Here is a 16,607-nt window from a genome sequence, read left to right on the forward strand (position 1 = left end):
AGACACGGGGAGAACGTGCAGACTCCGCACAGACAGTGAGCCAAGCGGGGAATCAAACCTGGGACCCTGGTACTATGAATCAACAGTGCTAACCACTGTGCTACCATGCAGTACGGTATACCGAATATACAGCAGAGACAGGCCATTCAGCTCCACAGGTCTTATGCCGCTTTTCATGCTTCACAAAAACCTCCTCGGACTCGGCCCCTGGGTTCTGCCGATGAAACCAGGTGGACATAGACACGGACACACAAAGAGACACGGATACACAAAGAGACACGGACACACAAAGAAACACGGACACACAAAGAAACAAAGCCAAATGTATCACAGTATTATTTATTGCACGGCTGGTGCATTATTTAAACAGATACAAACTGGTACAAACTGTAGACACAGAACATTAGACAACCCAGATGTGTTCTCCCCCGGAAGGAGAAGAAAATCAAACACCACTCCACAGCTGGGAGTGACCTCAGAAACCATGCATCATGCGTCACGCGACCTTTAGTCTTAAAAAAAAAAAATGTCACGATGTGCACATTCGTTTATTAACATTATTTACAAATACATTGTTCGTGTACCAGTGACGGCCAAAAGACAAATGGTTTATTTTATTTACACTGGAAGAGGAAGAAACAAGCGACCAACATGGCTTCCGAGTTGGTTCCCAGCTCATTCCCAGGCTCTCCTCCTGCATCTTGATGGGCATCAGAGACAGGGAACAAAAAAAACAAAACCGCAAACCTACACAGTAAATTAGTTTTTATTCGAAGTGTACATTTGTCAATATTTTCAAACATGTCCAAATCCATCAGAGAGGGTGTAACTCGATGACTGCCCCTATGCTCAACAACCCCCACCTTCACACATACACAAACACTCCCCAGAAACTACGAACACCGACTTCTCCCAACATGTTAACATAAAAAAGTTTCTGGTTAACATGTTAACCTTGATAACTATTGTACAAAATGGACCAAACGTGGGCAGTGAACATTAACCTCTTCCCCAGGTCCTCTGGACTTGTTGGGATAGGATTTGAAATACAAAGATGGACTACAGTTGCCGCATACAGGGGAGCTACAAATAAGAACAAATTGGACCTCCCAACCCGAATATACTGCGGCCACTTTGGTGATTTATCTTTTCAACATCAGAGGGCTTCACCTCAGTGGAACCTTTGAGTAAGAGGAACATCATACGACATAACACACACATACACACAAACAAGTGACTTCACGACCTGTTTCAATGAGTCATCATCAACAAGGTTTTTTTTCTAAAAAAACGAACTTTATAGGAGTACCCAATTAATGTTTTCCAATTAAGGGGCAATTTAACACGGCCAATCCACCTAACCTGCACATTTTTGGGTAGTGGGGGGTGAAACCCATGCAGACATGGGGAGAACGTGCAAACTCCACGCAGACAGTGACCCGGGGACCGGGATCGAACCCTGGTCCTCCGTGCCGTGAGGCGGCAGTGCTAACCACTGCGCCATCCAATCAACACGGTTAAAGGTGCTCATAAATGCTTATTCTCCGCACACCCTCCCACATCCACCTAGCCATGTATAATAACATTGCATGAAGATGGCTCCCTTCAAGTATACCCAGCAGTCCAGGCAAAAAATAAATGCAACTCGTTTACCGTTTCATAGAAAAAAAAAACTGCATCTTTGCAGAAAACACAATCGCCGAAATGCTGGCAAAAATTGCACGTGGTACAGAATAAAGATTTTGACAATCGCTGTAAATTAGATTATAATAATCTTTTCTAACTCAAAACTTATTCGATCTTTTTGGTGACAATATCTTGACCACTGGCTATTAGGGTCATACAGGAGGCACCAAAATAACGATTTCACGTTGAAATACCCGATGCTAAAACTGAAGTGAATTCTCAGCCAAAACCATGTCTACCAAGGTCACCAATCACATTAGACTTGGCAGCAGTGGGCACATTACATTAGCCCGTGCCACCATAGGGCTGCTGTGTCCTTACTTGCAGAGTCTAATGACCCAGGTTTGCATCTCTTGCCTCTACTGGTTAACCTCAAAAGATGTGCAGGCCAGACCCTCGTGCCGCAACTCCCCCACCCCCACAACGAAGGGGAGCATTGCAAAACCCCAGCACCTGACAGAGTAACACTAGCCAACTCCAGGAAGGCCTGCTCTCGTGGTCAGTATATGATCCATACTTTGGGAAGGCCAAATTATTCTGAAATAATATCTAACCTTTGTTCGGAGTACGAGTCAGCGATTAAAATGTGACAGTGCGAGCTGGACACCAAATCTGAAGGGCACCAAAAAACCCACACCGGGTTACTCGGAAATGATGCGACTGTAGAGGTGGCAGCAACAACCGAGGTGGCAGCAACAACCGAGGTGGCAGCAACAACCGAGGTGGCAGCAACAACCGGTACAAGAGAAACGGAGAAGGAAATATTGTCCACATGGCCAAGTGCTCGCCCGGCACCAAAACCACACTGACATGCACTTTTCACACACACAGTAGTGACCATATTCTCACAACCACACACAATAGTGACCATATTCACACACTCACAATAGTGACCATATTCACACACACACAGTAGTGACCATATTCACACACGCACACACAGTAGTGACCATGTTCACACGCATGCACTCACAGTAGTGACCATGTTCACACGCACGCACTCACAGTAGTGACCATGTTCACACGCACGCACTCACAGTAGTGACCATGTTCACACGCACGCACTCACAGTAGTGACCATGTTCATACGCACGCACTCACAGTAGTGACCATGTTCATACGCACGCACTCACAGTAGTGACCATGTTCACATGCACGCACTCACAGTAGTGACCATGTTCACACACACGCACTCACAGTAGTGACCATGTTCACATGCACACACTCACAGTAGTGACCATGTTCACACGCACCCACTCACAGTAGTGACCATGTGCGCACACTCACAGTAGTGACCATGTTCACACACACGCACACTCACAGTAGTGACCATGTTCACACACACGCACACTCACAGTAGTGACCATGTTCACACACACGCACACTCACAGTAGTGTCCATGTTCACACACACTCACAGTAGTGTCCATGTTCACACACACACACAGTAGTGTCCATGTTCACACACACACACAGTAGTGTCCATGTTCACACACACACACACAGTAGTGTCCATGTTCACACACACACACACAGTAGTGTCCATGTTCACACACACACACAGTAGTATCCCTGTTCACACACACACACAGTAGTGTCCATGTTCACACACACACACTCACAGTAGTGACTATGTTCACACACACACTCTCAGTAGTGACCATATTCTCTCACACTCAGTAGTGACCATATACACACACACAGTAATGACCATATTCACAAAAGGTTTGTGCAACAAGTTGAGGGGGTTGGGTGGGGGTTGGGGGGGGGGGGGGGGTGATGGGGGCAAAATCACTGATGATCTAGAGGAGGAAAAGAACCCAAAATGAGGAACATCCCAATTTCAATATTATACTCGAACGATAATGAGAGGCTTCATTGTGCTTTTAACCAACAATTGCCTTCTCGCCACTCAAACTGTGTCAAGAACAAGCATAAAACTATATAAATGCATTACCCTAAATGTTTATAGACTGCGGCCACAGAAATGGCAACCTGCACCCACAGATATTGTTTCATTCCCAACGAAAAAATGACTCCCTCTCTATTGGCCAGGCATTGCCAACACTAAATGATTATATATAAACAAATAGGCACAGTGGCACCTTCAGTAAGAGCACAAATCAAGACCTGGCCAATTAAAGGGATCTTGTCCCTTATTGAAAGCGATTGCTAAACCAAGGTCAACCCAACAAGTTCTCCATCGCAAAGTTAATGCTGGAGTTCACCCAGTTGGTAAAAGCCGTTCCCTCCGGCATTAAGTAAGCTGCATCCATTCAACTTAAAATAGATTGATTAGAGCAAGCCACACATCAGTGTTGGGTGGCTGTCGGAATCTCAAGTTCAGTGTGTGGTGGTCAGGCTTGGCTGAGGCTCAACCTCGGACCTCAGTTGCAAGGATGGGACGGCCAGATATGAACTGCAGAAGCCAGAACTCATCAACAGAAGCAGTCTTAATGGAAACAGCCACCTTATCTGGTACGGTAAGGCAGCCGACAAGCTGGAAACACGTGCTCGTCTTTCCCCTGACAAGAATCACTATTTGCAATCACCCTCTTCCGTTTCAGCACGAACAGTCTCCACAAAGGTTGCCGGTCTGAAATTATCTCTCTGGCGCTGCTCTGAACCGTTGTATGATTTGTCAGCGTTTTCGCTCTTTAAGGATCACTAGGAATGTGATGGAGCAAAGTAGCTGTGGTCCTTAGTCTTTCCTTCTTTCCTCCCCCATCACCCCAGTTAACAGCTCAGCTATACACTTCAATGAAGAGGCTGATTACCCAACACGGAAAGAATTTGGAACAGTGCTCCCAAACCTACTGTTCAAAAGATAAAATACAACTGAAGATTTGAAATAATACCAGAACTGAAGGGCCAGATAGCATCCGAATTGAGAAAGAGTCGACAAGAGTTAATGAGAGAGAGAGAGAGTTGAGAGTCGAGAATTAATGAGTGCGCGAGAGTGAGTTAACAAAAGAGTTAGAGAGTGAACGAGAGAGGAGTCGAGTGAACGAGAGAGGAGTCGAGTTAACAAGAGGGCGTTAACGAGTGCGTTACCTAGAGAGGGAGAGGGGTACCGAGAGAGGGAGAGGGGTACCGAGAGAGGGAGAGGGGTACCGAGAGAGGGAGAGGGGTACCGAGAGAGGGAGAGGGGTACCGAGAGAGGGAGAGGGGTACCGAGAGAGGGAGAGGGGTACCGAGAGAGGGAGAGGGGTACCGAGAGAGGGAGAGGGGTACCGAGAGAGGGAGAGGGGTACCGAGAGAGGGAGAGGGGTACTGAGAGAGGGAGAGAGTTAACGAGAGTTAGAGTTAACGAGAGGGCGAGTGAAGAGAGTTAACAAGAGAGTTGGAATTCTCGGATTCGGATTCGCCTTGCCACGGCTGCCAGCGAGAACAGAGAATTTGGCGCTTTGCCAAATCACTGCAGCGGGACAGGAAAACCCGCCACCGTGAGCGGACGGAGAGACTCACCACCGTGAATGGACGGAGCATTCCAGCCAGAGCTAGCGAGAGAGAGCGAGAACGAGTTAAGTGACCATTCCCAGTTGTTCCTGTGCGGCCTGGTAAAGGACAAACTCACTGCTGGCTCGCAGCTGGGGCATTTTAGGACCAATCCCACAGGATGGGAGAATGATTGGTTGAGTTTTGGGAGCCTCGGTGACTGCAAGGATTACAGATAAGACACAGGCAATTTCCAAACTTGTAGAGCAAGTGTTTCAGGTTAAAAGCATTGTTGAATTTGGAGCAAAGTGCTTAATGTTTGGAGGGTCGGGGGCGTCACTAAGAGACGGGATGGGGTGGAAAAGGAAGAGTGTGAATGGAGTTCTCAATGCGTCACCTGGAGGGCAGTGCCCAAAGACGTGGTGGACTAAAAGGGTGGCCTATTTTGGGAAGGTTTACAGAACTGATCAGTCTAGGAATAATCCTCACGTGGAGGAATCTGGGAGACCAATTATAGAATTGAATACCCTGGAGTTTATTTGGTAATCCACCAACTGTGATAGGATTGTCCGGTTCAGAGAAGGTGCATTTTGCCAGTTTCAAAGATAACGGTAGCATGCATTTCAAATAATTAGTGTACGGAAACAGTTGGGGGTGCACGGGACGGTGAGAGTTCAGATCGCAGGGGTTAGAACAGCAACCCAAAAAGAAGCACTTTGCAAACCTCACTCGAACAACCCCCTCAGCTGCATCCCAGCCAGACTCACTGCAAACATAATAGGCCGCTTCACAAAATATATAATCGGAACATTGCATCAAACGTACCGACGCATCGAATTACTCTTCCGAAGGCAGTAAAAGCACAGGTCGAAGCCAGGGCAGCACTGTGACCGGCTCACTCAAACTGGACATCATCACAGCTGTTTGAGAATTATCCATGACACAACTTTGAGATATGAGGTACTACAATAATCTGGACCTCTTACAGCTAAGCAGAATTGCTATTCACCCACCCACACACAAACACACACACACACACGGGTAAAAAAAAAAACATTATGACCTGTTCGCTGAAGCTGAAAGAAGCAGAACTGAGCAGGTGAAGAGACATTTTCAGCGTGGTCCACTAAGAGGGCAGCACGAGGTCACAAAAAAGCCTGCATTAGGCCCGATTTTCTTGGGGTTTCTGTTTTTGGCTTGTTGTACTAGATTTGAGGGCCTCGAACGTCGAGAGTTTCATACAGACGCGCCACGCACACTACAAATAATCGTCCTCACTGGAGGGGGAATCCGGGCTGCTGTCGGGAGAACTTTGCTGAGGGCTCCTTCTCATACTCCACACCTGCGTGGAGAACGTTTTTCTCCAGCTGCAAGGGTGTCCCACAGGCCTCAGAATTTGTATCACCTCGTAGGCCCAGATCCAGTAGTCATAATAAGTTCACTTGCTGGCTTTCATGGTCCGCTGCTTATTCATCGAGGTCAGCATCTGACTGATATAGGAGGTCAGCAGGTCATCCATTTTGTAGCCCTGTTTTGAGTGAGGAAGAGGAGAGTTTGTTAATCAGTTCAATAGAAAAAGTGACACCTCACGTTAGTACTAATCGGCAATGAAAGCTGCAGAATACACAGCTCAAAGTTCAGGCCATTTGGCCCACGATCCATGCTGTTTATGCTTCATGAACATCCACCGACCTCCCTCTTTTCACCTCACCACAGTCACCTCTATTTCTTCTTCATCACCTGTCGAGCTTCTCTTTGAGAAAACATGTGATTTTCCTGGGGTAACAAGTTCCACATTGTTGCCATTCTCAGGCTAAAGATGTTTCTTTCGAATTGCCTCTGTTAGTATTTTGTGACCATTTTGTGTTGACGGCTCACAGGGTCATTGGAATTCCTCCAGTGCAGGAGGAGGCCATTTGGCCCATCGAGTCTGCACTGACCCTCTGAAAGGGCACCCCCCACCTAGGCCCACTCACCCGCCCTATCCCCGTAACCCCACCTAACATGCACATCTTTGGACCCATCTCCCATCAAGTAAAGTCGCCGTAGCCCCAGATGACCAGAGGCCGCTTTCCCCTTTGAGGGGGAGGGGGGGGGGGGGGGGAAGAGCTGACTGGTGGGGATTTAACCCGAGGATCACCACACCTCAGGCGAGGGGCAAGGTTGAGCAGGTGGGGCCTTCATGGTAACCTCAGCCGGTACGGGAATTGAACCCTCGCTGCTGGCCTCGCTCTGCATCACGAGCCATCCAGCCAATTGGGCTAAGCCGGCTGTACACGTCCGCGGGATCTTCTGGTCACGCCAGTGGCGCACCCCGTCGCCGGTTTTTCGGCGGTGAGGGGTGCATTAGACGGGAAACCCTGTTGACAACGGCAGGACCAGAAAATCCAACGGCGGGCCACCCTAGGCAGCGGGTTGCGTGGTAAATTCCACCGAGGGTTCCTATCTGGCAGCGCCATTTTTTAAACAACATTTCATGAAGCCAATGGCGGCTCCTGTGAATGATCTCTTCATGGGAAAGACTCATTTAGCTGCTGTCACTTGGCAGCTGCATATCTAATGGGGGAGATTGTGGCATAGTGATAATGTCACTAGACTAGCAATCCAGAGGCCCAGGTTAATGCTTGGGTGGCACGCGTTCAAATCCCATTACGGTAGCTGGTGGAATTTAACTTAATAAATCTGGACAGCATAAAATAAAAGCAATTCTCTGTAATGGTGACCATGAAACTCTCATAGATTGTTATAAAAACCCAACTGGTTCACTAATGCCCTTTAGGGAAGGAACTCTGCTGCCTTACCTGGTCTGGCCTACATTGTTGAACCAAGTTGAATAAACTTGGTTTGTTCTGTTGAATAAACTAGTTTTGTTCTCACTGGAACGAAGGAGGTTGAGGGGCGACCTGATAGAGGTCTACAAAATTATGAGGGGCATAGACAGAGTGGATAGTCAGAGGCTTTTTCCCAGGGTAGAGGGGTCGATTACTAGGGGGCATAGGTTTAAGGTGCGAGGGGCAAGGTTTAGAGGAGATGTGCGAGGCAAGTTTTTTTTTTTTTTTTTTTTTACACAGAGGGTAGTGGGTGCCTGGAACTCGCTGCCGGAGGAGGTGGTGGAAGCAGGGACGATAGTGATGTTTAAGGGGCATCTTGACAAATACATGACTAGGATGGGAATAGAGGGATACGGACCCCGGAAGTGTAGAAGATTTTAGTTTAGACGGGCAGCATGGTCGCCGCAGGCTTGGCGGGCCGAAGGGACTGTTCCTGTGTGTGGTATTATCAGGTATTGCAGCACCCGGGAGGCTGAAGTTCCATTGGTCAAACCTGGGTGTTTACCATTGGCTGTATAGTTTGTAGCTCCGCCCAGATAGGTGGGGTATAAGAGTCGGTGCCATCCCAGCAGCCCTCATTCTGTACCCGAGCTGCTGGGGAACAGTTCTAGTCTATTAAAGTCTTCAGTTATGCTTTAACCTCGTCTTTGCAGTAATTGATCGTGCATCACTGTGCTGTACTTTTCTTTGTACATGTGACGCCAGGCCCACAGTAACTGCCCTCTGAAATGGCCTCACAAGCCACTCAGTTCAAGGGCAATTCGGGACGGGCAACAAATTCCGGCCTCACCAGTGGTGCCCACATCTCATGAATGACTGAAGACAAACGTTAACCATGTATGCAGTGACCTTTTGGGTTCTCACAGACGGAGGATTCGTGGGTTCAAGTCTCACTTCAGAAACTTTGCTCAGAATTTAACTTCGCATTTCCTACATAATAGGGACAACCCTTCAAAAGTGTTCAACTGACGCAGAGTGCCTTCGACGCCCCGGGATTGTGAAAGGCGCGATATAATCGCCAGTCTGTAGCTGTGTTTCAGAGGAGCCTGTAGCTCCCTTGCACCCTCTGCGAGTGTTGCCCGACCTGTTGAGCATTTTCTGTTTATAATTCAGCTTTCCAACATCCGCAGTATTTTGCTTTTTGATCAATCTCCCTCCCATCACACCCACCCAATCTCAGCCTTTCAACTGAACTTCCTATTGCTTTCCCCTTGCATGTTCATCCAATTCCCTTTCAAAAACATCTAAGCTATTCCCCTCGACCACTTCTTACAGGAAGTACCACTTTGAAATTTCTCCTCATTTCCCTATTGGAGATATTAGCCATTATCTTGCATTGATGGCCCCCAGTTTTGGATTCTCTCTAAAATGGAAACATGTTCTACACATTACTCTGGAGGAAGGTAAACTGTGGGGTTCGTCGTTAGGAATACAATCTTCCGGGCAGCACGGTGGTGCAGTGGGTTAGCCCTGCTGCCTCACGGTGCCGAGGTCCCAGGTTCAATCCCGGCTCTGGGTCACTGTCCGTGTGGAGTTTGCACATTCTCCCCGTGTCTGCGTGGGTCTCGCCCCACAACCCAAAGATGTGCAGGCTAGGTGGATTGGCCACGCTAAATTGCCCCTTAATTGGAAAAAGTGAATTGGGTACTTTAAATTTTTTTTTTTTTTAAAAAAGGAATACAATCTTTCTTGATCAATGGTCTTGATTTTCGTGCATAGGGCCCAATTTCAAAATTTGCAGAATATGCAAAACTTGGAAAGTATAGATGAGGATAGAATCATAGAATTTACAGTACAGAAGGAGGCCATTCGGCCATCGGGTCTGCACCGGCCCTTGGAATGAGCACCATTCTTAAGCCCACGCCTCCACCCTATCCCTGTATCCCAGTAACCCGACCTAACCCTTTTGGACACGAAGGGAAATTTATCATGGCCAATCCACCTAACCTGCACATCTTTGGACCGTGGGAGGAAACCGGAGCACCCGGAGGAAACCCACGCAGACACGGGGAGAACGTGCAGACTCCGCACAGCCAATGTCCCAAGCCGGGAATCGAACCTGGGACCCTGGAGCCGTGAAGCAACTGTGCTAACCACTGTGCTACCGTGCTGCCCACAGATGCTAGTGATGCTCAGAGAGGATATGGACAGGCTGGTAGAATGGGCGGACAAGTGGCAGCTGAAATTTAAAGCCGGGAAGTGGGATACACTATCATCCTGTTCGCAAATGATAAAAATGAATGAATGAATGAAAATCGCTTATTGTCACAAGTAGGCTTCAATGAAGTTACTGTGAAAAGCCCCGAGTCGCCACATTCTGGCGCCTGTTCGGGAGGCTGGTACAGGAACCCTCTCATTCATGACTGAGTGAATATAGACATCCTCACTGACATTCTTCACTTTGCATTTGAGCCTCCTCATTAGGTTAGGAGTCAAAAGTGAACACAGCATCTCAGTGTTGTTGTGTGTAATACTGTGCCATGTGCTTCGCGCTGTATGGTGCTAAAGGTAAATTAATCAAATAAATGTGTCCCTACAGATACCAGTACCATTGTCTGGTGTAAACCTCCTGGTCTAATTATGTCTTCTTGCCTTAATGGTCATCACCTTTTGCCAAGGCAAAACCCAGGGATGTATTAGGGCTCAACAAGCTCATTGGCTCCAGTTGTGGGGTTTACTGTTGAGGTATTTTTCAAGTGAAAGCTCAAGAAACCAGAAAAACTAGTGGAAATGAAAGAGAGAAGTTGCAGTATTGATTTACACCAGTAATATTTGGATAGGCCTTTGAAAAAAAACACACCAACTCAATCTCAAATTGGATGGGGTAGCATCTTGGTTCATCACCGATCAAACTCTTCACTACACAGCTCCACAAATCCAGCACAGCACCATGGGACATCCTTAGGATAGGAGGATTATCAAACTCAACCTGACACTGAACCACATACGGAATGCTTTCAAAGGAGTGCGAGGGGGAGAGAGAGGGGGAGAGAGGGGGAGAGAGGGGGGGGGGGAGAGAGGGGGGAGAGAGAGGGGGGAGAGAGAGGGGGGAGAGAGAGGGGAGAGAGGGGGGGAGAGAGGGGAATGGAGGGGGGAGAGAGGGGGGAAGAGAGGGGGGAGAGGGGGGAGAGAGAGAGAGGGCGAGGGGAGAGAGGGGGTGGGGAAGAGAGGGGGAGGGGGAGAGAGGGGGAGGGGGAGGGGAGAGAGGGGGAGGGGGAGGGGGAGAGAGGGGGAGGGGAGAGAGGGGAGGGGAGAGAGGGGGAGAGAGGGGGGAGGTGAGAGGGGGGAGGGGGAGGTGGAGAGGGGGAGAGGGAGAGGGGAAGAGGGGGGGAAAGAGAGGGGGGGGGAAGAGAGAGGGGGGAGAGGGGGGGGCGGAAGAGAGGGGGGAGAGGGGGGGGGGCGGAAGAGGGGGGAGAGAGAGAGAGAGGGGAGGGGGAGAGAGGGGGAGGGGGAGAGTGGGGGTGGGGGAGAGAGGGGGTGGGGGAGAGAGGGGGTGGGGGAGAGAGGGGGAGGGGGAGAGAGGGGGGGAAGAGAGGGGGGGAGAGAGGGGGGGGAGAGAGGGGGGAGAGAGGGGGGAAGAGAGGGGGGAAGAGAGGGGGGGAAGAGAGGGGGGGAAGAGAGGGGGGGAAGAGAGGGGGGAAGAGAGGGGGGAGAGGGGGGGAGAGGGGGGGGAGAGAGGGGGAGGGGGAGAGAGGGGAGGGGAGAGAGGGGAGGGGGAGAGAGGGGAGGGGGAGAGAGGGGGAGGGGGAGAGAGGGGGAGGGGAGAGAGGGGGAGGGGGAGAGAGGGGGGAGAGGGGGAGAGAGGGGGAGGGGGAGAGGGGGAGGGGGAGAGGGGGGAGGGGGAGAGGGGGGAGGGGGAGAGAGGGGAGGGGAGAGAGCGGAGGGGGAGAGAGGGGAGGGGGAGAGAGGGGAGGGGGAGAGAGGGGAGGGGGAGGGAGAGAGAGGGAGGGGGAGAGAGGGAGGGGGAGGGGGAGAGAGGGGAGGGGGAGAGAGGGGAGGGGGAGGGGGAGAGCGGGGGAGGGGGAGGGGGAGAGGGGGGAGGGGGAGAGGGGGGAGGGGGAGAGGGGGAGGGGGAGAGAGGGGAGGGGGGGAGGGGGAGAGAGGGGAGGGGGAGAGAGGGGAAGGGGTAGAGGGGGGGAGGGGGGCAAGAAGGAGGGGGGCAAGAAGGAGGGGGGCAAGAGGGAGGGGGGGCAAGAGGGAGGGGGGCAAGAGGGAGGGGGGCAAGAGGGAGGGGGGGCAAGAGGGAGGAGGGGCAAGAGGGAGGGGGGGCAAGGGGGAGGGGGGGCAAGGGGGAGGGGGGGCAAGAGGGAGGGGGGCAAGAGGGAGGGGGGGCAAGAGGGAGGGGGGGCAAGAGGGAGGGGGGGCAAGAGGGAGGGGGGGCAAGAGGGAGGGGGGGCAAGAGGGAGGGGGGGCAAGAGGGAGGGGGGGCAAGAGGGAGGGGGGCAAGAGGGAGGGGGGGCAAGAGGGAGGGGGGGCAAGAGGGAGGGGGGGCAAGAGGGAGGGGGGGCAAGAGGGAGGGGGGGCAAGAGGGAGGGGGGGCAAGAGGGAGGGGGGGCAAGAGGGAGGGGGGCAAGAGGGAGGGGGGCAAGAGGGAGGGGGGGCAAGAGGGAGGGGGGGCAAGAGGGAGGGGGGGCAAGAGGGGGGGGGGCAAGAGGGAGGGGGGCAAGAGAGGTGGAGAGAGAGAGGTGGAGAGGGAGGAGAGAGAGGGAGAGAGAGAGAGAGAGAGGGGGGGATGAGAGGGGGGGGAAGAGAGAGGGGGGGGAAGAGAGAGGGGGAGAGGGGGGGAAGAGAGGGGGAGAGGGGGGGGAGAGGGGGGGAGAGGGGGGGGGAGAGAGGGGGGGAGAGAGAGGGGGGGAGAGAGAGGGGGGGAGAGAGAGGGGGGAGAGAGAGGGGGGAGAGAGAGGGGGGGAGAGAGAGGGGGGGAGAGAGAGGGGGGGAGAGAGGGGGGGGAGAGAGGGGGGGAGAGAGGGGGGGGAGAGAGGGGGGGAGAGAGGGGGGGAGAGAGGGGGGAGAGAGGGGGGAGAGGGGGGAGAGAGGGGGGAGAGAGGGGGGAGAGAGGGGGGGAGAGAGGGGGGGGGGAGAGAGGGGGGGGAGAGAGGGGGGGGAGAGAGTGGGGGAGAGAGGGGGGAGAGAGAGGGGGGAGAGAGGGGGGGAGAGAGAGGGGGGAGAGAGGGGGGGAGAGAGGGGGGGGGAGAGAGGGGGGGAGAGAGGGGGGGGAGAGAGGGGGGGGAGAGAGGGGGGGGAGAGAGGGGGAGGGGGAGAGGGGGGGAGAGGTGAGAGGGGGAAAGAGGGGGAGGGGAGAGAGGGGAGGGGGAGGGGGAGAGAGGGGAGGGGGAGGGGGAGAGAGGGGAGGGGGAGAGAGGGGAGGGGGAGGGGGAGAGAGGGGAGGGGAGAGAGGGGAGGGGGAGGGGGAGAGCGGGGGAGGGGGAGGGGGAGAGGGGGGAGGGGGAGAGAGGGGAGGGGAGAGAGGGGGAGGGGGAGAGGGGGGGAGGGGGGCAAGAAGGAGGGGGGCAAGAGGGAGGGGGGGCAAGAGGGAGGGGGGGCAAGAGGGAGGGGGGGCAAGAGGGAGGGGGGGCAAGAGGGAGGGGGGGCAAGAGGGAGGGGGGGCAAGAGGGAGGGGGGGCAAGAGGGAGGGGGGCAAGAGGGAGGGGGGGCAAGAGGGAGGGGGGGCAAGAGGGAGGGGGGGCAAGAGGGAGGGGGGCAAGAGGGAGGGGGGGCAAGAGGGAGGGGGGGCAAGAGGGAGGGGGGGCAAGAGGGAGGGGGGGCAAGAGGGAGGGGGGGCAAGAGGGAGGGGGGCAAGAGGGAGGGGGGCAAGAGGGAGGGGGGCAAGAGGGAGGGGGGCAAGAGAGGTGGAGAGAGAGAGGTGGAGAGGGAGAGAGAGAGGGAGAGAGAGAGAGAGAGAGGGGGGGAAGAGAGGGGGGGGGGAAGAGAGGGGGGGGAAAGAGAGGGGGGGAAGAGAGAGGGGGGAGAGGGGGGGGCGGAAGAGAGGGGGGGAAGAGAGGGGGGGAAGAGAGGGGGGGAAGAGAGGGTGGGAGAGGGGGGGAGAGGGGGGGGAGAGGGGGGGAGAGGGGGGGAGAGAGAGGGGGGAGAGAGAGGGGGGGAGAGAGAGGGGGGGAGAGAGAGGGGGGGAGAGAGAGGGGGGAGAGAGAGGGGGGAAGAGAGAGGGGGGGAAAGAGAGGGGGGGAAGAGAGGAGGGGAGAGAGAGGGGGGGAGAGAGGGGGGAGAGAGGGGGGAGAGAGGGGGGGGAGAGGGGGGGAGAGAGGGGGGGAGAGAGGGGGGGGGGAGAGGGGGGGGAGAGAGGGGGGGGAGAGAGGGGGGAAGAGAGGGGGGGGAAGAGAGGGGGGGGAAGAGAGGGGGGGAGAGGGGGGAGAGAGGGGGAGGGGGAGAGAGGGTGAGGGGGAGAGAGGGTGAGGGGAGAGAGGGGAGGGGAGAGAGGGGAGGGGGAGAGAGGGGAGGGGGAGAGAGGGGAGGGGGAGAGAGGGGAGGGGGAGAGAGGGGAGGGGGAGAGAGGGAGGGGGAGAGAGGGGGAGGGGGAGAGAGGGGGAGAGAGGGGGGAGAGAGGGGGAGAGAGGGGGGAGAGAGGGGGGGAAGAGAGGGGGGGGAGAGAGGGGGGGAGAGAGGGGGGGAGAGAGGGGGGGGAGAGAGGGGGGGAGAGAGGGGGGGAGAGAGGGGGGGGAGAGAGGGGGAGGGGGAGAGAGGGTGAGAGATGGGGAGGGGAGAGAGGGGAGGGGGAGAGAGGGGAGGGGGAGAGAGGGGAGGGGGAGAGGGGAGGGGGAGAGAGGGGAGGGGGAGAGGGGAGGGGGAGAGAGGGGAGGGGGAGGGGGAGAGAGGGGAGGGGGAGAGAGGGGAGGGGGAGAGAGGGAGGGGGAGGGGGGGAGGGGAGGGGGAGAGCGGGGGAGGGGGAGGGGGAGGGGGGGAGAGGGGGGGGGGGAGAGGGGAGGGGGGAGGGGAGAGGGGAGGGGGACAGAGGAGGGGGGCAAGAAGGAGGGGGGCAAGAGGGAGGGGGGGGCAAGAGGGAGGGGGGGCAAGAGGGGGGGGCAAGAGGGAGGGGGGGCAAGAGGGAGGGGGGGCAAGAGGGAGGGGGGGGCAAGAGGGAGGGGGGGGCAAGAGGGAGGGGGGGGCAAGAGGGAGGGGGGGCAAGAGGGAGGGGGGGCAAGAGGGAGGGGGGCAAGAGGGAGGGGGGGCAAGAGGGAGGGGGGGCAAGAGGGAGGGGGGGCAAGAGGGAGGGGGGGCAAGAGGAGGGGGGCAAGAGGGAGGGGGGCAAGAGGAAGGGGGGCAAGAGGGAGGGGGCAAGAGGGAGGGGGGCAAGAGGGAGGGGGGCAAGAGGGAGGGGGGCAAGAGGGAGGGGGGGCAAGAGGGAGGGGGGCAAGAGGGAGGGGGGGCAAGAGGGAGGGGGGGCAAGAGGGAGGGGGGGCAAGAGGGAGGGGGGCAAGAGGGAGGGGGGCAAGAGGGAGGGGGGGCAAGAGGGAGGGGGGCAAGAGGGAGGGGGGGCAAGAGGGAGGGGGGGCAAGAGGGAGGGGGGGCAAGAGGGAGGGGGGGCAAGAGGGAGGGGGGACAAGAGGGAGGGGGGGCAAGAGGGAGGGGGCAAGAGGGAGGGGGCAAGAGGGAGGGGGGCAAGAGGGAGGGGGGGCAAGAGGGAGGGGGGCAAGAGGGAGGGGGGCAAGAGGGAGGGGGGGCAAGAGGGAGGGGGGGCAAGAGGGAGGGGGGCAAGCGGGAGGGGGGCAAGCGGGAGGGGGGCAAGCGGGAGGGGGGCAAGCGGGAGGGGGGCAAGCGGGAGGGGGGCAAGCGGAGGGGGCAAGCGGGAGGGGGGCAAGCGGGAGGGGGGCAAGCGGGAGGGGGCAAGCGGGAGGGGGCAAGCGGGAGGGGGGCAAGCGGGAGGGGGGCAAGCGGGAGGGGGGCAAGCGGGAGGGGGGCAAGCGGAGGGGGGCAAGCGGGAGGGGGGCAAGCGGGAGGGGGGCAAGCGGGAGGGGGCAAGCGGGAGGGGGGCAAGCGGGAGGGGGGCAAGCGGGAGGGGGGCAAGCGGGAGGGGGGCAAGCGGGAGGGGGGCAAGCGGGAGGGGGGCAAGCGGGAGGGGGGCAAGCGGGAGGGGGGCAAGCGGGAGGGGGGCAAGCGGGAGGGGGGCAAGCGGGAGGGGGGCAAGCGGGAGGGGGGCAAGCGGGAGGGGGCAAGCGGGAGGGGGGCAAGCGGGAGGGGGGCAAGCGGGAGGGGGGCAAGCGGGAGGGGGGCAAGCGGGAGGGGGGCAAGCGGGAGGGGGGCAAGCGGGAGGGGGGCAAGCGGGAGGGGGGCAAGCGGGAGGGGGGCAGAGAGGGAGGGGGGCAGAGAGGGAGGGGGCAGAGAGGGAGGGGGGCAGAGAGGAGGGGGGCAGAGAGGGAGGGGGGCAGAGAGGGAGGGGGGCAGAGAGGGAGGGGGGCAGAGAGGGAGGGGGGCAGAGAGGGAGGGGGGCAGAGAGGGAGGGGGGCAGAGAGGGAGGGGGGCAGAGAGGGAGGGGGGCAGAGAGGGAGGGGGGCAGAGAGGGAGGGGGGCAGAGAGGGAGGGGGGCAGAGAGGGAGGGGGGCAGAGAGGGAGGGGGGCAGAGAGGGAGGGGGCAGAGAGGGAGGGGGGCAGAGAGGGAGGGGGGCAGAGAGGGAGGGGGGCAGAGAGGGCAGGGGCGGCG

At 56.7% G+C, this 16,607-nt stretch overlaps 1 protein-coding gene across 1 annotated transcript in view; it reads right to left on the reverse strand.

Moving 5' to 3' along the window:
• Window positions 1-325: 325 nt before the first annotated feature.
• The window catches only part of myo7aa (myosin VIIAa), a 174,237-nt gene continuing 157,955 nt past the window's right edge, over window positions 326-16,607 (reverse strand). The window contains 1 exon segment of the mRNA XM_072477386.1: window positions 326-6,651. Coding sequence (XP_072333487.1) covers window positions 6,562-6,651 — 90 coding nt within the window. The 3' untranslated portion in view covers window positions 326-6,561.

This window comes from Scyliorhinus torazame, chromosome 15 (genome assembly GCF_047496885.1).
Source record: "Scyliorhinus torazame isolate Kashiwa2021f chromosome 15, sScyTor2.1, whole genome shotgun sequence".
NCBI lineage: Eukaryota > Metazoa > Chordata > Chondrichthyes > Carcharhiniformes > Scyliorhinidae > Scyliorhinus > Scyliorhinus torazame.